Source organism: Pleurodeles waltl, chromosome 3_1 (genome assembly GCF_031143425.1).
Source record: "Pleurodeles waltl isolate 20211129_DDA chromosome 3_1, aPleWal1.hap1.20221129, whole genome shotgun sequence".
Classification (NCBI taxonomy): domain Eukaryota; kingdom Metazoa; phylum Chordata; class Amphibia; order Caudata; family Salamandridae; genus Pleurodeles; species Pleurodeles waltl.
Window position 1 is genome coordinate 839,896,853 of NC_090440.1, and position 22,972 is coordinate 839,919,824.

The 22,972-nt window shown below is 42.3% G+C and overlaps 1 protein-coding gene across 2 annotated transcripts in view; it reads left to right on the top strand.

Moving 5' to 3' along the window:
- TPH1 (tryptophan hydroxylase 1) overlaps positions 1 to 22,972 on the top strand; it is a 159,947-nt gene that overhangs the window by 72,206 nt on the left and 64,769 nt on the right. For both annotated transcript variants that reach the window (XM_069223755.1, XM_069223757.1), the window contains 3 exons: positions 386 to 569; positions 6,993 to 7,093; positions 15,752 to 15,819. In XM_069223755.1, coding sequence (XP_069079856.1) covers positions 386 to 569; positions 6,993 to 7,093; positions 15,752 to 15,819 — 353 coding nt within the window. The remainder of the gene's footprint in view (positions 1 to 385; positions 570 to 6,992; positions 7,094 to 15,751; positions 15,820 to 22,972) is intronic.

Sequence of the window (22,972 nt, forward strand, 5' to 3'; positions counted from 1 at the left end):
CCTACTAATTTCCAACCTACACGGGAAAAAATCAATAGTCAATTGTTTGAAGGGTTAAAACATACTACGACAGGAATTCAATAGTCTTTAAGCTTTATATAAACTGTAGTTTCAATGGTATATTATGAATACATGATCTGGGAGTCAAAAATTAAGGTGATGGAAATATTAGGAAACCGATTAGTATAAAACATTTTGCAAACAAGGACGGAGTTCTAACAGGTTCTGGAAACAGGGCTTGCTGTCAAGAGTGTGCGATACCTGCTCTGCAGAAAGCTTTCTTCTACTCACTGTATGCATTGTAAACACGAACTCATTTCTTCTTCTGGTCCATCCATGGGCCAGAACGCTGTTTAGACTTAAACATAAATCTTTTTTTTAACAGGAGAAGCATGAGAATCTGATCCACGTTGAGTCACGAAAATCTAAGAGACGAAACTCTGAGTTTGAGATCTTTGTGGACTGTGAGAGCAACGGAGAGCAACTGAACGAAATCTTGCAGCTGCTTACGTCCCACGTCAATGTGGTACCGATGAATTCATCAGAACACTTCAGCATGCAGGAGGATGGTAAGTGCTGTAGAGAAAGAGACCATTATCCGACTGAAGGGCTAGTGAATCCGTACTTCGTTACATATGCTCAGCAATATTAGGCTAGCTGTATGAAATGGGCATGTATAAAGGTTCTTCTTAAGGATTAAAGGCTGGAGTCAATGTATGCATCTACTTTCATCTAGTGATATTAATGCACTTACTGTGAACTGTTATAGTATTATCACTTGTGGGAATCTGCCTGCCAGGGTAGATGTTTGAGGTTGATGAGAGACTAAGACCACAGTTATGAATGCTCCATCAATTTGGGTTGCCTCCTACGTCTTTATTAGGCACGTGGTAAATACCAGTTGTGCGTGCTCCAGAATGTATCGGGCTCACAATTTCTCCCCACTCTACTTTACAAAACCTACAATGTGGTTTAATGCACAATAGCACATTATTCTCCATTTCATGGTGCACAGACTGAGCATGCACGTTATTTGCTCGATAAATTTAAGCCAACCTTAACTTGGTGAAAATCATTTGGTGAAAAGCCTTGGTTTATGCAGTTCAGGCCTGGCTCGTAATACCAAACAGAACTAGTTCGTAGATGTGCTGCATTTGAATTCCTATAACACTATCATCCGGGAGAATGCTTGATAACTGCTTGCTGTACTATCTTCAACATCACCCATGGTCAGGTTATGAACTACAGCATATTTCCAAAACGTGTTTCCAAGAAAATCCACACACATCTTCTCAGGAAAGTAACATTTATTACAGTTCATTGTAGGGAGACCAAGCGAAGGACAGGGTTCAAGTTTTTGTGTAAATTTCTATCTGGCCAGGATCAATATTGTAGGGTTTTCTCTGAAGCCCTTTTGGTTTAATCAGATTTTCCTGATACAGAAATGCCAACTAACGATCTGGGGGGTAGCAAGATCCTGTCTTCCCAATGAAGGACCAATTTCCTTATTACAGAGATACTTGTCTCCCCTCAAGGAGAACAGAAGGGAGGTCGAGATCTGTATTTCAACCAGACTACAGGAGTACAATGAAAATACAATCCTTTTTATATCAAAACGCTTCCTTTGAAAGTAGTTTTGCAGATACATAATATGCTTCTTAGAAATCATCCTTGTGGCCCCATATGCTCTACGTTTGGGGTACTTGGGATGTTTGCCGTCACCATTTTAGATTAAGACCAGTTTTGATATAAAGTTGCACAACAGAGTATTGTGCTCAGGTTTCAACTCATCTGACCTGATGATGACCTCACAATAATGAAGGTATGCAAACACCACTGTCAATTTCAGCTCTCAAGACTTAGGGCCTGATTCACAAAGGTATTTTACACTTTTGAGTAAGTTTACTACTTTATGGCTATTCACCAAATCTGAGTGTAAATTTACTCTAATCTGTACCTCACATGTCTCCACCATATTGTGTGTGTGGGTGGGGGGGATTGGGCCTATACACTTGGAGTGCTTTACATTTCTGAGTAAGTTTACTACTTTTTGGCTTTCCACAAAATCTAATCCAAAAATATTACTCCCAAAGTGTAATTTACACTCAGATTTTGTGAACTACCAAAAAGTGGTATATTTACTCAAAGTGTAAATTATTCAATAGGGTAAAGCGTCCAGGCTCTTCAATTTGGTTGAGACATATAAGTTATACTTTTGGTGTAAATTTACACTCGTTATTTCTGACTATCCACAAAACAGTAAGCTTACTCACAAGCGTAAATTACTTAAAAGTGTAAGCTACCTTAGTGAAATGCACAGTATGTGAAAAACTTCGTAATAATCATATACATTATATTAGATATTGTTGGCACAATTCACAAAGTCTGAAGCTTTTGTCCTTATACACTATTAGGCAACATAGTTTGTACTTTTGCAGTGTGATCACTCACTGCACTCATCTGCGGGATGATATTGTTCAATAATATACATTTAATGAACATGTATGTCTCCAGCCCTAAATGAATATGACTACTGGTCGCCTACGTGGCTTGTCGTTTCATTCTTAAGTGCTTGTATCATTAACTGATTGTATGAACAATAAGGTATATTGTTTCTAATGCTCCAAATCATTCTCAACTATACCAAAAGGCGATCTAATTGAAACACTGTTAAAATTAACACTTTGGGTGCTATTTACAAAGGTAAAGTTATGTGGGTAGATTTACTCATATCTAAATCTACTCCTGCACCTATTGTTTTTGCTATTCACATTTTCTTAGTGTAAAGTTACTCCTAGTTGCAGACCTACATGTTTCCACACATTGGTTGAGTCTCCTACAGGATTTACAAGGATAAAGTTACCACTTGCAACTTTTCACATGTAGTTGGAGGTGTCCGCCATGCAGCGGAGATCACCCTAGGGTACAATATAGGGAAACTTTTAAAGTTTCTTAACCCATTAAAATGTTTACAATATTTTACTATAAAAGTTTAATGTGAAATACCCAGGAGGGGCTAGAGGGGGAACTGAAATGGGAATGTTGCACAATGATAATTTTTGTGATTGAGAATGAAGGTGATTTTGTAGCAGGGTGCGCATAGTGAATTGTCAGAAGGACATATCTTTTAAACTTAAATAACTCTAAACCTACTGAACATATTTACACCTAATCATGAAAAGCATGATCCATGGAATAAGATCTAGCTTCCTGCTAAATTTGGTGTAATTCCTTTCAGCGGTTCGGGCTGTAGCCGTTTCTAAAGAATGCAAAATCCCCATAGACACAGAATGGATAAAAAGTGTTTTGGGGACCTCCCTTTTTCTCAGCCCCCGCTCAACAAATCACCCCAAACTTTCCAACACAGCATCTTAACTGACTGTTGTATTAGTTTTGAAACTTTCGTGAACATTTGTCAAATGGTGTCAAAGTTATTGGCAAAACAAAAAAAACACTTTAGTTATGATTAACTCAAGTACTCAACTTGCACAAAACCATATAAATTCAGCATTTATAGCTATGGTTAACTCAAGTAACTATAACTTGCGCCCCAAAGTTGAATTGTTTAGAGCTCTACACACAGGGGTTAATGCCTCCGTCAGGTATGGAGTCTGGGGGAATGTACTGAATCATTCAAGCTCCGGCGGGGTCAGGCAGGGCTGTGCATTGACCCCTATTCTTTTCCTTTTAAATATTAATGGACTTAATCACCATTTGATTGTAAACAGTAAAGATCTACCTAAAGTTAAGTCCACTTTTGTCCCTTCCCTGTTGTATGCAGACAATGCAGTTTTACTGTCTTGCACTGCCAATGGCTTTAAAGTGCTGGTTGATTCATTTTTAAATGTCATGGGTGAGTTGGGGTTAGACATGAACATCTCAAAAACTCAATACATGGGGTGTGGGAAACACTCTGAAAAATATTAGACTCATAACCATTAAGGGTAGGCCATTCGAAGGGTGGCATCTTTCTTCTATTTAGGAGTTGCATTTGACCAATGTGGCAATTGGCGATCCTGTCTTTCAAAACGATGTACCCGTTTTAGCCAGGTTTGTTAACTTTGTTCTCACAGTCGGAAGCAAACCTGTTTGTCCACTATTGCAGGTATATAAAATTAAGTGTCTTCCTGTGTTGATGTACAGAGCTGCCATTTGGGGGGTAAGAATAGTAGAGCCATACAAATTGAGGGGAACTGTTTTTGTAGAAGACTGCTGGGTTTGGGCCCTTCCAGCTCAATGTTCTTTTTGCATGAAGAACTGGGCTTGTATTTTGTAGAGGACCAGGTGAAATTAGCCCCACTGCTATTATGGATATCGGTGTGGAGTGGGGATTCCATGGCACTGAATAAGGACACTATATAAGATTGACTGAGGTGTGTGTATGGGCATAAAATCCCTTGGCTAAGGTACATCCATTCTGTCACCCAGTCTTTAGGCTGTCTGATTTGTTTAACAAGCCACAGTATATCAGTAGGATGCACAGAAAGATAATTAAGGAATCTTTTCTGACCCATGCAAGGGACGTAAGGGAAAATTATGCACTTGCAAAACCAGATATCCGTCCTCTCTGGCTTTTGAAAATGTAGGCTGGCCCAGAGCCCTATGTTAGTTATGTTGGGTGCCCTTGGGACAGATCTCTTTTAACTATGTTTCGGCTGGGCTCAATCCGTGCTCACTTACGTTTTCCACTGGGTCAACATGACCTAAATTTGATCCTGGCTTACCCCTATGATGGCTGTTCACCACAGATCGTGTAGCACTTTGTTCTTTTCTGTAGTTATTGTGACTTTTTATGATGAAGGTTTCTGTTGCCAAACTTGAAGGTCAGCGGCCAGCCTTCCTGTTCTTACAATTGTTAAATTCATAAGCAGTGGCATTGGTAGTTCTTTCATTTTTTAAGGGTGTGCTGGCCTGGTACAAGGGTATGAATTTTTAAATATATAGGGTTATTGATACTTTTAGTTTCTTACTTGCTGGACAATTTATATGTGTTTTAATGTGTTTGGTTTGTATTGTGCGGTATTCTCTTCTATGATTATTATTTTCCAATTGAATGAAGATTTCAATCATCATATATATATATATATATAGTTATTTATATGTGACCGTAGATGTTACGTAGATGTTACGTGGGTGTTCACAATCTTTTGAGTTAATGCCTGCTACCCTAAAAACATATGGGTATTGTCAACAACACGCAATTCACCGCCTTCAGAAGAAGGGGCTTTCTATGATGAGGCTGTGGACTACACAGATCTTTTAGGGTAGAGAATAGACATGAAATGTACATAGTTGACTTCCGAGAAGTACAGATGGGTTGTGAATGCCATGCTGGGAAGGGGGAAGCAAGTGGAGACATGAGGCCAGAAGGGACATTTGCTTGCACACCAGTGGCAGCTGGGTAGATCAGTAAAGCACGAGAGCGGGGTTAAACCAGGCTTTGATGGCAACATTAGGGAACTGGGCAAGCAGCTGCTCTTGTGTTTTAGCCGCAGAACAGCACTTTTGAGAAAAACGAGCCTGTGACCGAGAACAACAGCATAGATAGACTTTCTTGCATTTAGCAAGTATGGTGACATAAATAATGCAAAATTAACTTGCAGCTTAGCACCAAATATGACGAAATGTATAATTGCCATGCTGCTAATGAAGTTTATCTGATTTTAACTAATGAATTGCTGTTCCTGTAGCTAATGAGCAGTGCAGTTTATCTGCTTGCCTCATCAAATACTGTCGCAAAATGCAGCTAATTGTCTGTAGATCACACGGAGGTTAATAATAACAATATATTTAAGATACAGTTTTTCCATTGAGGGGCAGTCTTTTGATGCATATGGCGATCTCTGCCAATGATTGCTGTGATTCTTTTAATAAACCTCATGTCGTTACCTGCGCCGCGAAAATACATTCAGAAGTACCCCACAGCAGTAATAGTCAGACTTTACATTTTTATCTTTCTCGGTTAAAACATTTACAAATTACTTCAGCTCAGCATTTGATTTTCTAGAAATATTTCTACACTTTATTTGTCTTTGTTCACAGTCTTTGATGCCTCAGTGTTATCATCAAGTTGTGGAAAAGGCCTATAAAACTAGCCGGCCATTTGTAGGAACGGTAATACAAGTCCATGTATGGACCGTAAAGACAGTCCACATGTACTCTACTATATACCAATGCTTCTTCGCAGTTTAGCTCTGCCACTGTAAAAATAAATACTATACTGATGCAGGCTTACCCCCTCCTCTCAACACATTGCAAACTATCTCATACCGGTAGGTATGCAGGGGTCATTAAATTCAAGTCCAGAAGGCATGTGAGAGTCCTGTTACGTGCCCATTTACCAATGATCAATAACTGGAGAGTATATCTTCTCGGCTGCTGCTGCACTCATTTATGAAGCGTTTTCCATTGCTGACATCTATTCACTTGAATACCAGAGGTGATAAAAGTGACATCATGAACTGTTTGACCTCTAATTGCATCACAGGGTTGACCCTCTGTCCACCAGTGGCTCATCAACAGCACTCTGGTTACAGCTCAGTGAACTGGGGAAAGGGTAATAAGTGAAACTGTAAAAATTAAACAGGTCTCCTCGAGACCTACTATTTTTTGCTCTTGGTGTTGTTTCCTTGACTCTTGAGTGTGGGTTAGCAAGGGCAGTGCCAGTCAGGTGACTGCAGGGCAAGCCAGGACCAATACTAGCCCTGACGAGCCAGCCCCAAAGTCCCTGAGTTCTTACTGACTGCTTGAGAGGTTGGTCACTGCAGAGACAGGCTAGGTGCATGCCATACAGACTAGCAGATTACAACAGTAGTCTACTGTGAGTACCTTTATCTGTGGATTTCATACATATCTAAAAAATCAAAGCAAAAATCAGTCCTGGTCTAAAACCGAGGCACACTACAAAGCATGGTTGTGATGAATTGTACCTCTGTTGCTGGCTTTCAGTAGCCATTCCTATATTAAAACATTGATATGTGTACATTTTTTAGATATGGAGAATGTCCCTTGGTTTCCTAAGAAGATCTCAGATTTGGATAAATGTGCTAATCGTGTTCTGATGTATGGCTCCGAACTGGACGCTGACCACCCTGTGAGTAAACAATTATAGTTCTTGAAACTAATTCACACATTTACAGAGAATACATATTTCATTCACAAAAAGATTAAAAATAATAAAGGAGATTGTGTTAATTTTAGAGGGATCTGAAACAGGGTTTAACTGCTGCCATCACTCCTCTGAAGAAGAGGGGTCCTCTTCTCACATAAGGCGACTAGTGGGTTAAACCTAGCTATGGGACATTTGCGTGGAAGATATCACTATACATGGACAAGCCTTCTTAACAAATCATGAAACTTGTGGCTATTGCATAAAATAGTAGAGATGCAAGAAGCACAAAAATGGTGCAGGGTCATTTTTGTAATTTTGATATCACAGAAAGGGTCTCTAAGTCCCCTCTAGAATACGGAAAGAGTCTGCTCCTTTTTCACACTGCACCCTTTTCCAATACATTGAGCACATTTGCTTGTGTCTCAACTCCATATAAGTGACAGGTTACCTTTTAGTAATGCAAGCCTAGGTTATTCGGCAGAAATAAATGTCAGTTTATCGACTGGTGCAGCCATTTTGATTTTGTAATTCTGATGTTAATTATATGACTCTCAGTTGGATCAAATAGAATTGGGGGTTTAAGTGTCATCTGCTCTTATTGCTTGGCCTAGACTACATCCTAAAGTACACACCCACACTTCGCTGCATGGAGAGTGACACTTAAGGTGGATTGAAACGGGAGTCATTGGTCAAAGTCAGTCAGAGCGTCAGAAAATCGGGCAATAAAAATCATAAAAGCAACTACATGACATATACAATATCAAGAAACAAGAAACAAGAAAAACAAGCAAAAATACATTAAAATGTCTATAGGAAATGAATGTCAAAATACTCAGAACCTAAAGTCGTTATATTCAGTATGTAGTTTCTTTCTAATCCTGAGAGCTCCAGTTACAAAGTTAGCTACACTAAAACAGATTAGAGGGGTTGACAACATTTGTAACTAGACCAAAGCAGGTCTAACTTGTTCAAAGCAATGCTCTATAAATAGAAAAAAAAGCTAAATGGCGTTGCTGTGAGGCTCTGTAATGTTCACAAAAAATAAATCAAATGCAAGGTGTCTTGTGGAGAAAGGTTATCATAAGAGCAAGGACCTCCATCTTCCACTGTGCGCCTGCCTAGCAGAACCGCCAAGGACCGATGTAACAAATCTAATCTAAATCTAGTCAATAAATAGCAATGATGGGTTGAGGTAACAATAGCAAGATAGGGCTCCAGGAATGAGCAAGTTTCAAACATGATGTAAGACCATAGGTTTCATAAGTTCCAACACCTATTTTTCAAGTTCTGATCTAGAGCCTTTTTTAAACACAGGAACAAATATGGCCATGGACCAAGTCTTTGGGATACCTTTTCCACACACCTTGTTACCTACACGGGTAATAGTTTTTGCCCAGAGTTGTGGTTCATATTTAAATAAACCCATGGGGACCCCATTAGTGCCTGGCACTTTTTTCTTGGGCATAGTTGTAATGGCGACATAAACCTCCTCTTCTTCTGATCTCAGAGAATAATTACCACTCCCAACCCACTGCCCTACGAACTGGGTTACCTCTACAGCCCTGTCGTAAATTCCTTGTAAGTGCTCGAACTAGATACCTGGTGCAATAATACAATCCATCACGTCATTGGTATGCTCCTTAAAAAAAAAGGTTATAGGGTTTCCTCCTCAAATTTGCCATGCTCCTTTCCCTGGGGGAATGACTCAAAGCCCTCATCAAATCCTGATGTGCCTTAGAGCAAGTGCGGTCAAACCATCAGGCCCCCACAGAAGCCATTTTCACACCGGGCCTTCTAAGGTCCTTGAGAACCTGTCCACAAACGCTATGAATGTCAGACAGGACCTCCTCATCTACACTATCTAATACCTCACCCTTTAGTGAATGCTCAAAATGGGTGGTATCTGGAAGATCATATTAATATCCCATAACACCAGTACTGAATAAGGAGAGTTCTGACTTTCTTCATATAAATCAAGAAATCTCTTAAGACTATGCAACTGTTCATTGGCATTAGCGCTCACAAAAGAATTATAAAAATTGACAACCACCTGTCATGGAAAGTACTTGAAATCTAACTGGACCGCTAGTAAGTTGCCCGAGCTGACACCAATAATCGAGACAAACATGGGACATCCACAGAAACTAAGGTGGGTAGGCCCGCTCTTGCTCTGCTATGGGTCGATGGTAAGGATGCACCAAAGTGGGATGAAAACCCATCAAGATAGAATGAATTATACACATCCCAGGTTTCCTGTAAACCAATAATGTGGTGACCCATAATAAAGTAACAACACCCCTCATCATCTTTATGTTTATAATGCCCGCAATATTCCGAATATTTATTTTGAGTATATCTTTAGGAATGTATTCAAGTTCACTCATGGGGAATTCCTTCACACTCCCACCCCTCTCCTTATCCTTGGTCATCCCCGCAGTCAGTCAGTACAATCCAGGCCACTGAGGGGTAGAAACCTAATGGTCACATGAATCTCACTAGGAGGAACCCGTCCCCTCCTGCCCAATCCTTCCTTTAATCAGGACGGCCTGCCTGGTAACAGAGGCCTGCCAGGTGGGTAGTAAAAACCCAGTGGGAGGACTCTAACGCCCAAGGCGTACATCAGATCCCTTGTTTAATGATATGAGACTACTTGCAAAATGCTAATGCCTAAAGTTTAGGACGATACAGTCTCCCTTAAATTCTTTTGCCCTAATATATATTTCCATCCCATTCTTCTGGCCATTATTAGATGTGAGGAGACTTGCTGGCTGTCACCTATACAGTTATCCCACAACTGCTTTGCATTCTTATTAGCTCAGAGGTTGATTCTTCCCTCCCTCTTTGCAATGGAGTTTTTACAATTTCCTTCATCAAAACCTTAAGTGCAGAATCCAGAAGAGATTTTAGCTGCAGTTTGAGGGTTTTGGGTTCAATTAAAGAGGTGCTCGTAGTCAAATTAATAGGTAAAACCTTATCGATGGTAGGCGGCATGGGATTCGTTGCCTAGGTACCCTACAGTTTACAAGTTTTCATCCCCTTTTTTGTCTTTCTGCGGGCTGTACATATGCTGACAGGGCGCCAGTGGGATAATCGTCAACTATCGTCATTATAGCCCCCTGATTGTTGGTCGAGACTCTGGCCTCCTGAGCCTCGCTGGGTGGTATAACAGGGTCATCCTCAGAACTAGCACACACAAAATGGTCAAGAGGACTGGGTGATTGTGCACCACTGACCATCCCATGCCCCAGTCTATTTTCAGCGTTTTGAATTTCCTCCGTCAACACCCCCACTGCCAAGGTGTGATAGGAAATAATGGAGGCATCCTTATGTGGATTTCCAAGTGGCCCTGTGTCCATGTCCTGTGCGCTAGTTGACTTTTTCTTACCCATAGCTGGATCCACAAGGCAGAATTAAGGAGGGTGGCCCTGCGCTGCCTCTTTCTTGACCTGACAGGTGCAGGATGGGTCCGCCCTTGGCCGGGGCTTTGCCCGCTTGTGGCCGGTGCACATCCCGCTCTGCGGGGAGAGGCATTGCTTTATGTGGGATGTCAGCGCCTCCTCCTAAGCACACTTGTAAAGGATATGACCAAGTTGCACTCTGGGACAGCGAGTCCCACGAGATTAGTGTCAGGTCACCAGCAGACACAGAGCCAGGATAGCATCCACCTCGAAGAGTGAGAGGTAGCACTTTATGCAGGTCAAGCAGATGTTTGGACATGAGAAGGTAGTCACTTCATCCAACTGCGAAATAAAAATGATGGAGTTTCTGTGACTACGAAGATGTAACTTCTAAAGATGTTGGGAGCTAGTCTTCATTAGTGATAAGAATAATTAGGGCACCTAAATAACACTATTTCACAAGCTGAACCCTCTCACAGCCCTGATTATAAGTTGTATGGGTACCTAACTCGATGGCACTCTCTTTAGTGGAGCCAGACCTGTGAGATCAGGTTACAGGCAAATCTCTACAATGGATGCTCTACTGCTAAGACTAACTTTGCGAGCATCAATTGAGAGTAAGTTGACAAGTGTCAAATGTGATTATGTAAGTACATGCTCAGTCTTCAACTGTCAATCAAGAATAGGATCAATAGGCAGATAAATCTCTGCAAAAGGTCAGGTTCTCGATCAAGGAGGACTGCACAGGATAACATTTACTACAGAGAGTAGGGAAACCTGTTTGGAACGAGGCATGCCACAGTAGAAGGTATGCTACAAACCTGTAGCAGAGCTAATTAAAAAATGTATGGAACTTGTCATATAATTAACTGAAGAATGGAATAATCCCTGAAAAATTCTGTCAACACAAACCCTATTGCAAATCATAACAAATCACACGTTAACGGATGTGTTTGTTAGGATTGTTCTGTAATCATATAGATGAGCATAGAATAACAAGGGATGATACTATTTTATCCATTTTCACTATTACTTAGAATCAAGCACCAACAATCCATGGACCTACTTTAGAGTTTGGCAAAGTGCAAGAAAATTGGCAGTCCTCCTGCTCTGTCAAACTAGTTCTTTTTCCACTCAATTTGGAGTCGGGAGAAGTGCTAATATTACACCAGTGTAAACCTCTAACCTAGGATCCCATTCACCAAAGGGCTGCCAGGCCACAGTGGCAATCATTCCTTCCTACTGTTACTCAATTTTCCTGCACCTTCTTGGCAGACAGAGATAGAGAAATGTAGAAAGGCCCAGAAAAAGAGGGATAATACTCTGTGTATGTCAGGTTATTTGTGATGAGACATCAAGTTCTGCTTAGGGAGTTTATTTTCTCACTACAAAAAAATTACTGGGCGGGGTCTTTAATTAAAGCCTCCACTTGACAAACCTTTAATGATGTCAAGGAAGCCCCCTCAGTGGCAGATTCCTTCACAGCACAGAAGTCCCCACCAAGAGATGGGAATCTCTGAATGTGGTGGGCAGTCTTCTGCCGGGGTGGCAGAGGCACTGGCCTCCAGCACCATGATTGGTGGGCCATCCACTAGGTTATGAATTAGCCCATGTACATTTTAGAAATATTTGTCTCCTGCTTGTCTGCTTCCCGCTTTTCCCTATGAATGTCTTATAAAAATAATTGTTTTTCTCACCTCAAAGGAATGGTGGTGGAAGGAGGGAGTTATAAAATCTAATCTCGTCATTGTATCCTGGATTTGGTCCATACGCATTTCTCTTCAAGAATGCTCATATTAAGTAATTTGGGAAAGGGGATGGTATGAGAAATTGCAATAATGACCACATGGGCCAACTTCGAGTTTGTCAGGAGAAAGCTTCTGCCTCCTCTTGTCAAACTCTTGCTCCTGTCCCCTTCCACCTATATTAAAATGCAGAAGTGCAAATCCCATAGCACCCATGGCAGAAATCCTGCTTCCAGACTACCAAACATCAGAGATATTTGCATGGCAGTACTTAATGTCTGATTCTGACATTGGCAGCCACATTGGAAAGAGGGTGGCTGGGTGGCATAGATTTCGGCCAGTTTAGGGATTTTCCCTGTGTTTTTGGCATGCATGTGCAGGAGGATTCAGGGTAACCCTACAGACGTCTGGATGCCTGGTGGGAGGGGGGTATAGCGTGCCTGACACCAGTAAACAATGGAATATTGAAAATCTTTCTTATATTTCCCTCTCCTGGAAGCACAAGCACCCAATATGAGTATGAACTTTTAAGGACTAATCTTTGGCCTTGTGAGCATGCACATCCAGTTGAAAATAATCAAAGGGATTAACTGCCTGTTTTGCCTGGCAACCTGGCAGAATAGTCTGTTTACAATGGACTGTAGACATTTAACTTGCCAAGTCCACAGGTAAGTTAGTTTGTTTGATCATAGATGTTTTGAGCATTATGAGCATGTTCTTATGTAGTGCTACTGACAGTACCTCTAATACTCAGATTACATTTTAGGGTTGATAAATTGTGATCCCTGTGGCATTTCTGTTTGCACAGGGATTGGAACTCTAACATATGTGGTAAACACATCATCCACCCAATATTCCCTTGGAGAATTGTATCAATTTGAACGTGCCAAAATTAACTTGGTGGAAAACATGACAAATTCCAATGCATGCAAAATTTAATGGGTAAATTTTACAACTTTTACATGTAGTTTCTTACTTTCAAAATAAAAACATTATGCCTGCATTTGTCAACCATTACCATTTATGTGGCACACAGGGCTAGAATCCCATCTTGTGAAGTGCTGGTAGGCAAAGATTGACAACTCTTTGCTTCACTAAAACAAATGACACGCTAGAGCTACAGAGCTTTTTAAAATATTATCATTAAATTCACATTATACGGCGCACTATTGCCACTTTTGTGGACTAGTTGTCCAACTTGTTTCCATCGGTGGTCTGGAAGAATTTATAAATGTAGGTTGGTCAGTGTCTGAACAGTTTGGTCATATGTGATCTTTTGAGCAATGCTCTGGTGTGAATGAGTCTTGAAAAAGTGTAAGAGACAAAGAATAATGTATTCACTCATACCATCATCCATTGTATTATGTAGGACTCCATACTCTACTCATTATATAACAGTGTCCAAGTATTATTGATTTGAATAGAGTTGCAGTCAGATAAATGGGGTTGAGTTTCAGAGGTGTCTAGGCTTACAACTCCCCTTAGTGAAAAGCCAAGTTGTAGTAAAAGGAAGTCTCCAGGGGATTCATGGTGCTAAGAACGTTTCCAAGGAGAAATAGTTTGGGGATTGACATATGCTGTTGCCAGAGCAGGTCCTGTAATGGGGTGGGCTGGATGTCTTGAGCTGAAGGTGCTGGAACACTTACATACAGCAATGGTAAAGTTTGTGAGAAATTGTAAGCATTCCATAGAAGCTGGGAGATATAAAAGGAGGGTTTGGAGTCCAGTACCACTGCTGGATGAATGATTTGATTGACAGGGTATTGTAGGCTGGGTTGATGGATGCTTCAGTCTACAAGGATTGTGAATGGGAAGAAAGGAATCCTCAACCAAACACAAAAAGACACTTTGAGGGCTATTATGCAGATGAAGATTTGTGATAGCAGCTGCAGACCATGTCTTGTTGTCAGTGCTCCACAATCACTGATAGATTTGAGTTCCTAAATGAGAACCTAAGACCTGGTGTTAAAGACTAAGGTGGTCATTACGACCCTGGCGGATTACGTCCGCCAGGGCCGCGGGACGTGGTGGCACCGCCGACAGGCCGGCGGTGCCCCGCGGGGCATTCTGACCGCGGCGGCTTAGCCGCGGTCAGAGAAGGGAAACCGGCGGTCTCCCGCCGGTTTCCCGCTGCCCCCAAGGAATCCTCCAAGCTTGGGGATTCCGACTCCCCCTCCCGCCATCCAGTTCCTGGCGGTTCTCCCGCCGGGAACCGGATGGCGGGAGGGGGAGTCGCGGGGCCCCTGGGGGCCCCTGCAGTGCCCATGCCACCGGCATGGGCACTGCAGGGGCCCCCGTAAGAGGGCCCCAAAATGTATTTCACTGTCTGCCTTGCAGACAGTGAAATACGCGACGGGTGCAACAGCACCCGTCGCACCTTCCCACTCCGCCGGCTCTATTACGAGCCGGCATCCTCGTGGGAAGGGAGTTTTTCCCTGGGCTGGCGGGCGGTCTTTTGGAGACCGCCCGCCAGCCCAGGGAAAAACTCATAATACCCTCCGCGGTCTTCTGACCGCGGAGCGGTATTATGGAGGGCGGAATTCTGGCGGGCGGCCTCCGCCGCCCGCCGGAATCGTAATGAGGGCCTAAATGAGAATGTGAATTACGAAGATGTCTTAAGCGCAGAAAGAGGTGAGCGTCTAATGTCCAGATTGATTTGGAGGCTGTGAAGTCTGTTTTTAGCATGGAAACAATGAACTATGTGGAGAGGCGAGGGAAGACTCAGGGCCGGAGACAGTAGAGAGCCTGGAGCCAAGTACGGACCAGACAACAACCCTTGCTTCATTCTGGACCTGAAGAGGTTCATACCTGTAGTATGTAGGTAGGTGATGTATGATCTGGTAGGGAGGCAGCACAGTGTTGGTATTATAGTTATGGCAGATGCTCTTTGCTTGTTATGTATCTGCAAAGTGGTTAGGAGTGAACTCTGAAATTGGCAGCACCATCCTTACGTTTCAGTGGCAGCCAAGCTTGGCTAACTGCCCATAATCAGCATAAGCATTTTATAGATTTGGTGCGAATCTCCCAGAGATGAAGGAGTGAGTCTAATTTAGAGGTTATTCTGATCTTAGTTCTGAAGAGCTGCATTATATGGGTGAATTGCTTCTATCACCAGGTCTCAGTTGTACAATCTGAGGTCCGGTTCGAGGAATCCATATAAGGCCGACATAGCTATTATAGAAACTTTCCACTGAGATTCCAAACATGTACCCTCTGTGGAATGTTCAAACCAGTCACTGGGTATGAACAAAACATTGCTTATGTCCAGCTAGAATCAATAGACTTTAATCTACAGTCATCATTGTTTGGTGGGACTGAATGCTCGTGGACCAAGGTGTAGGACACTGACAAAATAATGCTAGGTTCTGCAGACATACCAATATGGAGTATTCTTCTCTAAAGAAATATCTTCAATATTGTACAAACCTGAATGAAATGATCATTGTGACACATTGAGTATTACACAAATACAACTCTTGTAACTTTCTCTCCTTCAGGGCTTCAAGGACAATGTCTACCGCAAGAGAAGGAAGTACTTTGCAGACATAGCTATGAGTTACAAGCAGTAAGCACATGTAGTAATAAGTGTTTCTTACTTTATTATAACTTTTCTCAATGTAAAACAGTTATTGGTGAAACGTATTATCTGTTGTGTAAGAAATGACTCACGTAACACATAATACAATGTCTGATGTAGATTTTAAATGTATTTTTAACTTATTGGCCAGAAGGAATGCATACTACTTATGGCTCTCATGCTCACCCTCTTAAATGAAGATAACACAATAATGATGGAAATTTATAGCAAGGCGAACAGCAGACAAGTGTTTTGTGTCAGTGGAAATATTTATACTAATGGTGCCATGTGTTGAGCAACAAGGATACTTCATCTTGCCACTGTTGTTCAACATCGCCATGCATCCACTAATGTAGGTTCCAGAACAGGATGGGGTGCACTTTTAAATGTACCACTAAGAAAGTCGTATCCACATGCAACTGGAGAAGAAATAGGAACGTCACATAAAATTCAGCAAAAATCTAGATCACATCTAGAAGTGTATGAAAGAACTTCTGCTTGAATAGAGGCACAATTAAGATCATTTTGTTGTGTAAATCCAGAGATATTCCTATTTAAATAACCATAAATCTTGAGGACATTTCCAGCTGCGTCAGACAAGGTAAACATTTTATGAAACATACCAGAAATATGTAGCAAATTCTCCAAATTTACAGTTGGCTGGTGTTGACAATAGCTCCAGTGACCTTAGGTAGGGTAAGGACAGCAAAGGCTGCCACACTAGACAATCAGAATGTGTTTGAATCTTTAAAAATGCACCTTCATTAAAACTGCCATGAAATATCTCAACTGATTAAACGTGAAGATGAGAATCAAATTCAAAGTACTCTGTACTGTTCATAACGGTTTCTGACAGTATCAGCCATACGTCTGCAGTTGTTCAACTCATACTGTCTTATTCAACAAGCTTTGAAGTGACAAGAATCCCAGCTGTTCATGGATCAAAAAAGCACTCGAACCAAACTTAAGATAATAGATACTCTGTGGACTACCACCCTGCCTTCTACCAATGTAACTCTAGAACAAAATGAAATTCAGACATGCAGATGAATTGAAGGCACAGGTGGAGGCACAGCATCAAAGGCACTATGAAGACATGCATTAGAAAGAATGATTGAAATGTAATAGATGGTGGAGTGATGTCACATGAAGTGCAGTGAGGAAGGCGCTAGATCAACTCTCTCATTTCATCTAGACAAATGAAAGATTTTCTTGATGCATGGTGAAGATAAAGGGGAATCCTCCACAACTGACCATCCTAATTTAGCTAAGCAACTAGTACATGAATTACCAAGGAAAACACAGGGGCTGAACTATGTGCTGATAGTTCCTTCGAAATACAATGTCTTTCATTTTGGTCAATATGTTCTCAATCTAACTTTAAAGTCTCCAGTTAGAAATGTCATATTTGAAATCCCCCTCTTAACCAGTATGTGTTGATGAAGGAACCAATTTCATTATCATTATTATGCTACTTATATAATGTCACATAAATTACTTGGCTACTTTAGGGTGCTTGGATGGACGCAACATCTGTGAATGTGAGAATATGACAAGAGAACATAGCTTAGTCCTGGTAAGAGTGGTGGGCTTCAGGGTATCTCCTGATGATCAGGTAGATTTCTTCAGTGAACAGGGAGGACATTTCAAATTAAAGGGCTTTATTTATTTATTTAACTATTTAGGATGGTTTATATAATACTATGTGCCCTCCTAAGGCTGCTAAGGAGCTCTGGAAGTGCAGTGCATCCAGTTAAAATGTGCAGTTTCTAGTATGGCACTGCATAGATAATAGTGCTCTACGGCATTGCAGTCAGCCTGAAATCATACTTGGTTTCTGGTCAACTGCAAACATATTTTACTTTGGTGTTTTACTTTTCTAAGCAGTTTTTGCCTTAAAACTTTAGAAAATTCAGATCTACATTTCTTCTCTGATTTAATCTTGCTGATTTTTTGCTCATTATATTTTTGGCTATTTTGCTTTAGGTTGAAAATGTTATTCTGCTGTTTTGTTGACTTTCAAACTGGTGATACTGCTAGAATGTAACATGCATTTCTCGGGGTTTTACCTGTTGCAGGTGCCCCTCTCCCAGGGGTTGAACAGAGTTTCACTAAGAACTGTGTTGAGACTGAAACCATGGTGTGTTGGTAAGGGTAACCCCATCCCAAAAAGTATCTATTTTTGTGACAATGGCAAATATTTCCTTAGAAGGCAAACACGCAGCAGGAGCCTGGGAATCTAAAAACTACAGCTGCGCTAGCGCTTCAGCTGAAACCCACCTCCAGGCAGGGTGAGGGGTCTCCTGGGACTGAGAGTCCAATTGCTCCCACGTATTCCTTCCAACACTCACGCCACCACTCCTCTTCCCTGCCTGTCATCCCACCTGGCCCCACCCCCTAGAAAAATAAATCAATAATAAACATTGGTCATTTGTTTATTATCCTTTTATTTTTCAAGTTTTGCAGTTGATGCTGCTGAGGGGGAGTGGGGAGGAGGGAGGGGAGTTTAGGATGTGCAGCCGCTAGTGCTCATTGTTCCTGACTTTAATGCGGTATTTTTACCCCTGGGTTTATAAAGAAAATTTGGCAGATCCGAATCAATATGTTTTAGTTTCAGCTGCTAACAAAGACCCAAATCTTAATGGATCACCGACGCAGCAAAGCCAGATATTAAGTGAGTCCTCGTCCTTGGCTTGCAGGGAAACATCCAACAAAACCACATCCTCATTCAGTAGCTTCACAGGGCCTATCTAAGCATGTGATGTCAGTATGTGTGAACGGGACCTCTTGCATATCCGTGGTGTTAATTTGATGAGCAGTTTGTAACAATCTAGACTAGAGGCACAAGTGTTAACAGCAAGAGCGGTCGAAAAAAACTCAAGCCTGACAATTGAAGGATATTAAGATATTAAAGAAAAAACTGAGTATTGGGGGGATTAGCATTCTCAGGGCTGCATTACAAGATTCACTTTATCTACTCTGGGAGAAAACACGCCTTAATGTTTGATACTGGCCAGTATCTCCCCGGGAGTTAACTGGGTCTGCCAGCTGAAATGGGGATTAACACGTGGACCCTCACATGTTTTTTCCTCCTTCAGATGGAAACAACAGGCCCAAAACCGCTTGCAGCAGGTGGTAAGAGGTTGAGGGCTTTTCCTTTTGCCCATCGAGGTATAAGAAGGGTTATAGGAGCAGGGCGGAGGCTTCCTTTTTCTTTCAGCCGGGGGAGCTTCTTCTGCTGTTCCTGTACTGAAGGATCTAGCACAGTAGATGGCTACAACCTCTGCAGCTCCACAGGAACCAGGCTCTGGGCCCGGAATTATGAGGTCCGGAGGTTGCAGACCTGATAATTCCAGGCCTTGGCACACCAGGACACACACAGTTGCCCAGAGTGGTATCCTTCCTGAGATACCACTTCACAGGACTCGTAATTGAGCCTTAAAAGATATATTTCCAGCACCACAGAAGGCACTGGAAGAGAAAGCATTGGTGACACCACGGGAGAGCCAAGCCCTGCACAGGGAAGTGTCAACATCATAGGACTGTGACTAAAGTGAAAATCCTCATTTTGTTTACAACACTATAAATTGTGTTAGTCGATGTTGCATACTAACCAGTTGTGGCTTTTTAACAACGCAGTGCTTTGTCTCTTGCACTGCCAAATCTTGCCTCGCTTTCCACATCTGCAGTAGCAGGATACCTGCAGTACCTACATTTAAAGAGTGGGTTACAGGGTTACTCTTTTTTAGATAAGCCGACAGTCATCACCCTCCCAGATATTTTCCACTTGTTTTGAGACCTGCTGGCAGACCACGCAACATCTTCCATTGTTTTTAATGTCACCTTTTGCTTTAATGTACTACTGCATCCCGTTAGCATTTCTGCATATCTGCATGTGCCAGCATTAACACAATGAACCCCAGCCTCTTTGGCTTCATCAATACTTTTTGCCTTGGTCGTTGGCATAAATGTTGTGGCAAATTTTCTAGGCATTGTTTCATATTCGCCCAGAAGTCATGGAAAATAGTGCAATGTGGCCCTACAATGCCAAGGGGAATTCTCCCTTCACAGGATTTAAGATATAGGTATTTGTTAATCCTCTTTGGTAAAGAAGGGCAGTAAATAAATCCTCATGCTTATGCATTTATTGTTCAACATACATCCTTTAAATATACTTGCAGACTGCAGTTCTTTACTTCACTGAACGCATGGTCCACATACAGCCACATTTGAGGTGCTGGTGGAAAGAGGACGTGCAACGTGTCGAAATGTAAAGTACAGGGTTTTGTATGACTAATATTCACCACATGTCTGATTAAAGAGAACAGTAGCAACTGTTATATACAGAGCAGCGTGTTGCTCATTATTTTGAAAAACAGGTTGCCATTGTTTTATAATTGGCAGTGACCTTCGTAGTTGTACGTGGATTAGCAACAGTTTTCGGCAGTGTCACGTTTATTAAAGAATATATTTAGTCCAGTGCTAAAAGTCAGCTAACGAGTATACAAACATTGTCATTGAAGTGTCATTCACCTATTTGATGGCAAAATCACTAATTGCAGGTTAGACTGTTGTCAAAATTGTAAAGCCTGTTTGAGATTTAAAGTGTTAACGGGTTTGGGAGGGCCATCTGACGGAGATTTTGTAAATTTTTGTCCAATTCTCTCCTGGTACACGATTATTTTTGTATGGATCCTTTATGTAAAGCTGGTGTGATATTTCTGAGCCCTTCCCAAGGAGAGTGTTACTGGTTGCATGAGGAGATATTGCAGTGCCTCCTGTTATGTCATGGGCTCTAGGCCTCCACGTTGACTGAAATGTCAACACGGACAGGTAGATGATAACTGTAACTGACCTCGGGCGGTGCGCCTTGACCCATTTATTTATAAGGGAAACAGGGGCTGCTCTTAAAACAAGCACTAGCAAAGCAAATAGGATTTGCCTATGTGAGAGCTATTGGCTTTCCCAATGTCCTTAGCCATGGTGTACAGCAGCATGGCTGCTGTTCATCATGGCTGCTGTTCATCATGGCTAAATGTTAGTGGCCTGGTGTAGAGTGGCATAGAGGAGAGTGGCGTGGAGTGATGTAGAGTGTAGTGGCATAGAGCAGAGTGGAATAGGGAAGAGTGGCATTGGATAGAGTGGAGTGGTGTAGATTGGAGGAGTGCGCAGTAGGGTGGCATAGAGTACAGTGGCATAGAGTGGAGTAGAGAGGAGTGGCATAGGGTAGAGTGCTGTAGAGTGACGCATGGTAGAGTGGTGTAGTGTGGTGTATAGTGGAATGGTGTAGCATAGAGTGGCAATGTGTGGAGTGGAGTGGTGTTTAGTGAAGTAGAGTGGAGTGCAGTGGCATGGAGTGGCATGGAGTGGCATAGAATGGCACAGAGTAGAGAGACATAGAGTATAGTGGTGCAGAGCGGAAAGGAGTGGCGTAGAGTGCAGTTGAGTGAAGTGTCATAAAGTGAAGTGGCATAGAGTAGAGTGGCGTAGTTTAGAGTGGTGTAGAGTGCCTAAGAGGTCCTATGGGTGGAGTAGAATGATGTGGAGTGGTGTATAGTGGCATAGAACATCGTAGATTGGAGTGTTGTAAAGTACATTGGTATAGAGTAGATTAGCATAGAGTGAGTTGCTGTAGAAGGGTTTGGCATAGAGTAGAGTGGCATAGTGTGGCGATTGCCCGTTGTGTTGGGTGTGTTTGGATCAGAGAGACCTTAACTCCAAAGAAAGGGTGATCCCTTCCTATAGTCACTCTGCTGATGGAGAAAAACGCCTATCAGTGGATGCTTTTGGAAAGAAACCACTTCCAAGGCAAGAAAAAACAAATGGCACCAAAAACATTCAAAGTAGAGCTCCGGAAGGGCAGGACTCGGAAGAGAGGAGCAAAAAACACCCAGACAGAAACACAGTGAAATATTAAAATAGAACAGGTGAAAACTAAGAACTTGCACTGAACCAAGAAGCAAGTGTGACACAACATTCCTGTTATCCGCCACTCCTTATATACCTTTAATTAGACCTGGAAGGAAAAAGTAAGCCACTGGAAGTTATTGTTACAATAATGGTTTCGGCAGACATTATTAAACAGTATTGACTGGCCATCATCTTGGATTGGAAGATATTTGATCTTTCAAGATGGTGCCAGCCAGCTCAGGACACCATGGAAGCTTGCAAGAACAAGCAGGGCTCATACTGTGGCCAATTACGTGCTGCCCAACCGGATCCAGCAGCCCAAAATACCCGCAAGCAGGACCATTGCCCTCCACTTGGAAGGCAACATGCTGAGCTCCCCATCCGACACGCTGCAAGGAGGAATACATGAAAAAGCAATAAACACAATGCTCAGAGCTCCCAACATAGGGTGGAGTGTCATAGAGTGGAGGGTCAGAGAGTGAAGTATCATAGAGAGGAGTTGCATAGAGTGGAGTAGCATTGCGTTGAGTAGCGTGGAGTAGAGAGAAGTTGCATAGAGTGGAGTGGCCGCGAGTAGAGTTGAGTGATGTAGAGTGGAGTGGGGGGCATACAGTGGAGTGAAGTGGCATAGAGTAGAGTGGCATAGTAGAGTGGTGCAGAGTAAAGTGGCATAGAGTGGTGTGGAGTAAAGAGAAGTGGTGTACAGTGGCATAGAGTGGAGTGGCATGGAGTAAAGTGGAGTGTTGCAGAGTGGCGTACAATAGAGTGGCATAGAATGGCATGTGGTGGTGCAGAGTAGAGTGGAGTGGCGTAGAATGGAGTGGTGTAGATTAGAGTGGCATAGAGTCAAGTGGTGTAGAGTACAGTGGGGCAGAGTGGCATAGAGAAGACTAGCATAGTATGGAGTGGCGTAGAGTGAAGTTGAGTGGGGAAGAGTGGCATAGAGTAGAGTGGTGTAGACTGGCATTGTGTGGAGTGGAGTGGTGTTGAGTGGCATAGAGTAGAGTGGTGTAGAGTGGGGTAGAGTGGAGTATAGTGGCTTAGAGTGAAATAGAGTGGTGTAGAGCAGAGTGGCATAGAGTGAAGTGGCGTAGAGTGGAGTGAAGTGGAGTAGAGTGGCATAGAGTAGAGTGGAGTTAGTAAAGTGGCTGAGAGTGGCATGGAGTGGTGTAGAATAGTGGAGTGGTGTAGAGCAGTAAAGCGTAGAGTAGAGTGGCATGTAGTAGAGTGG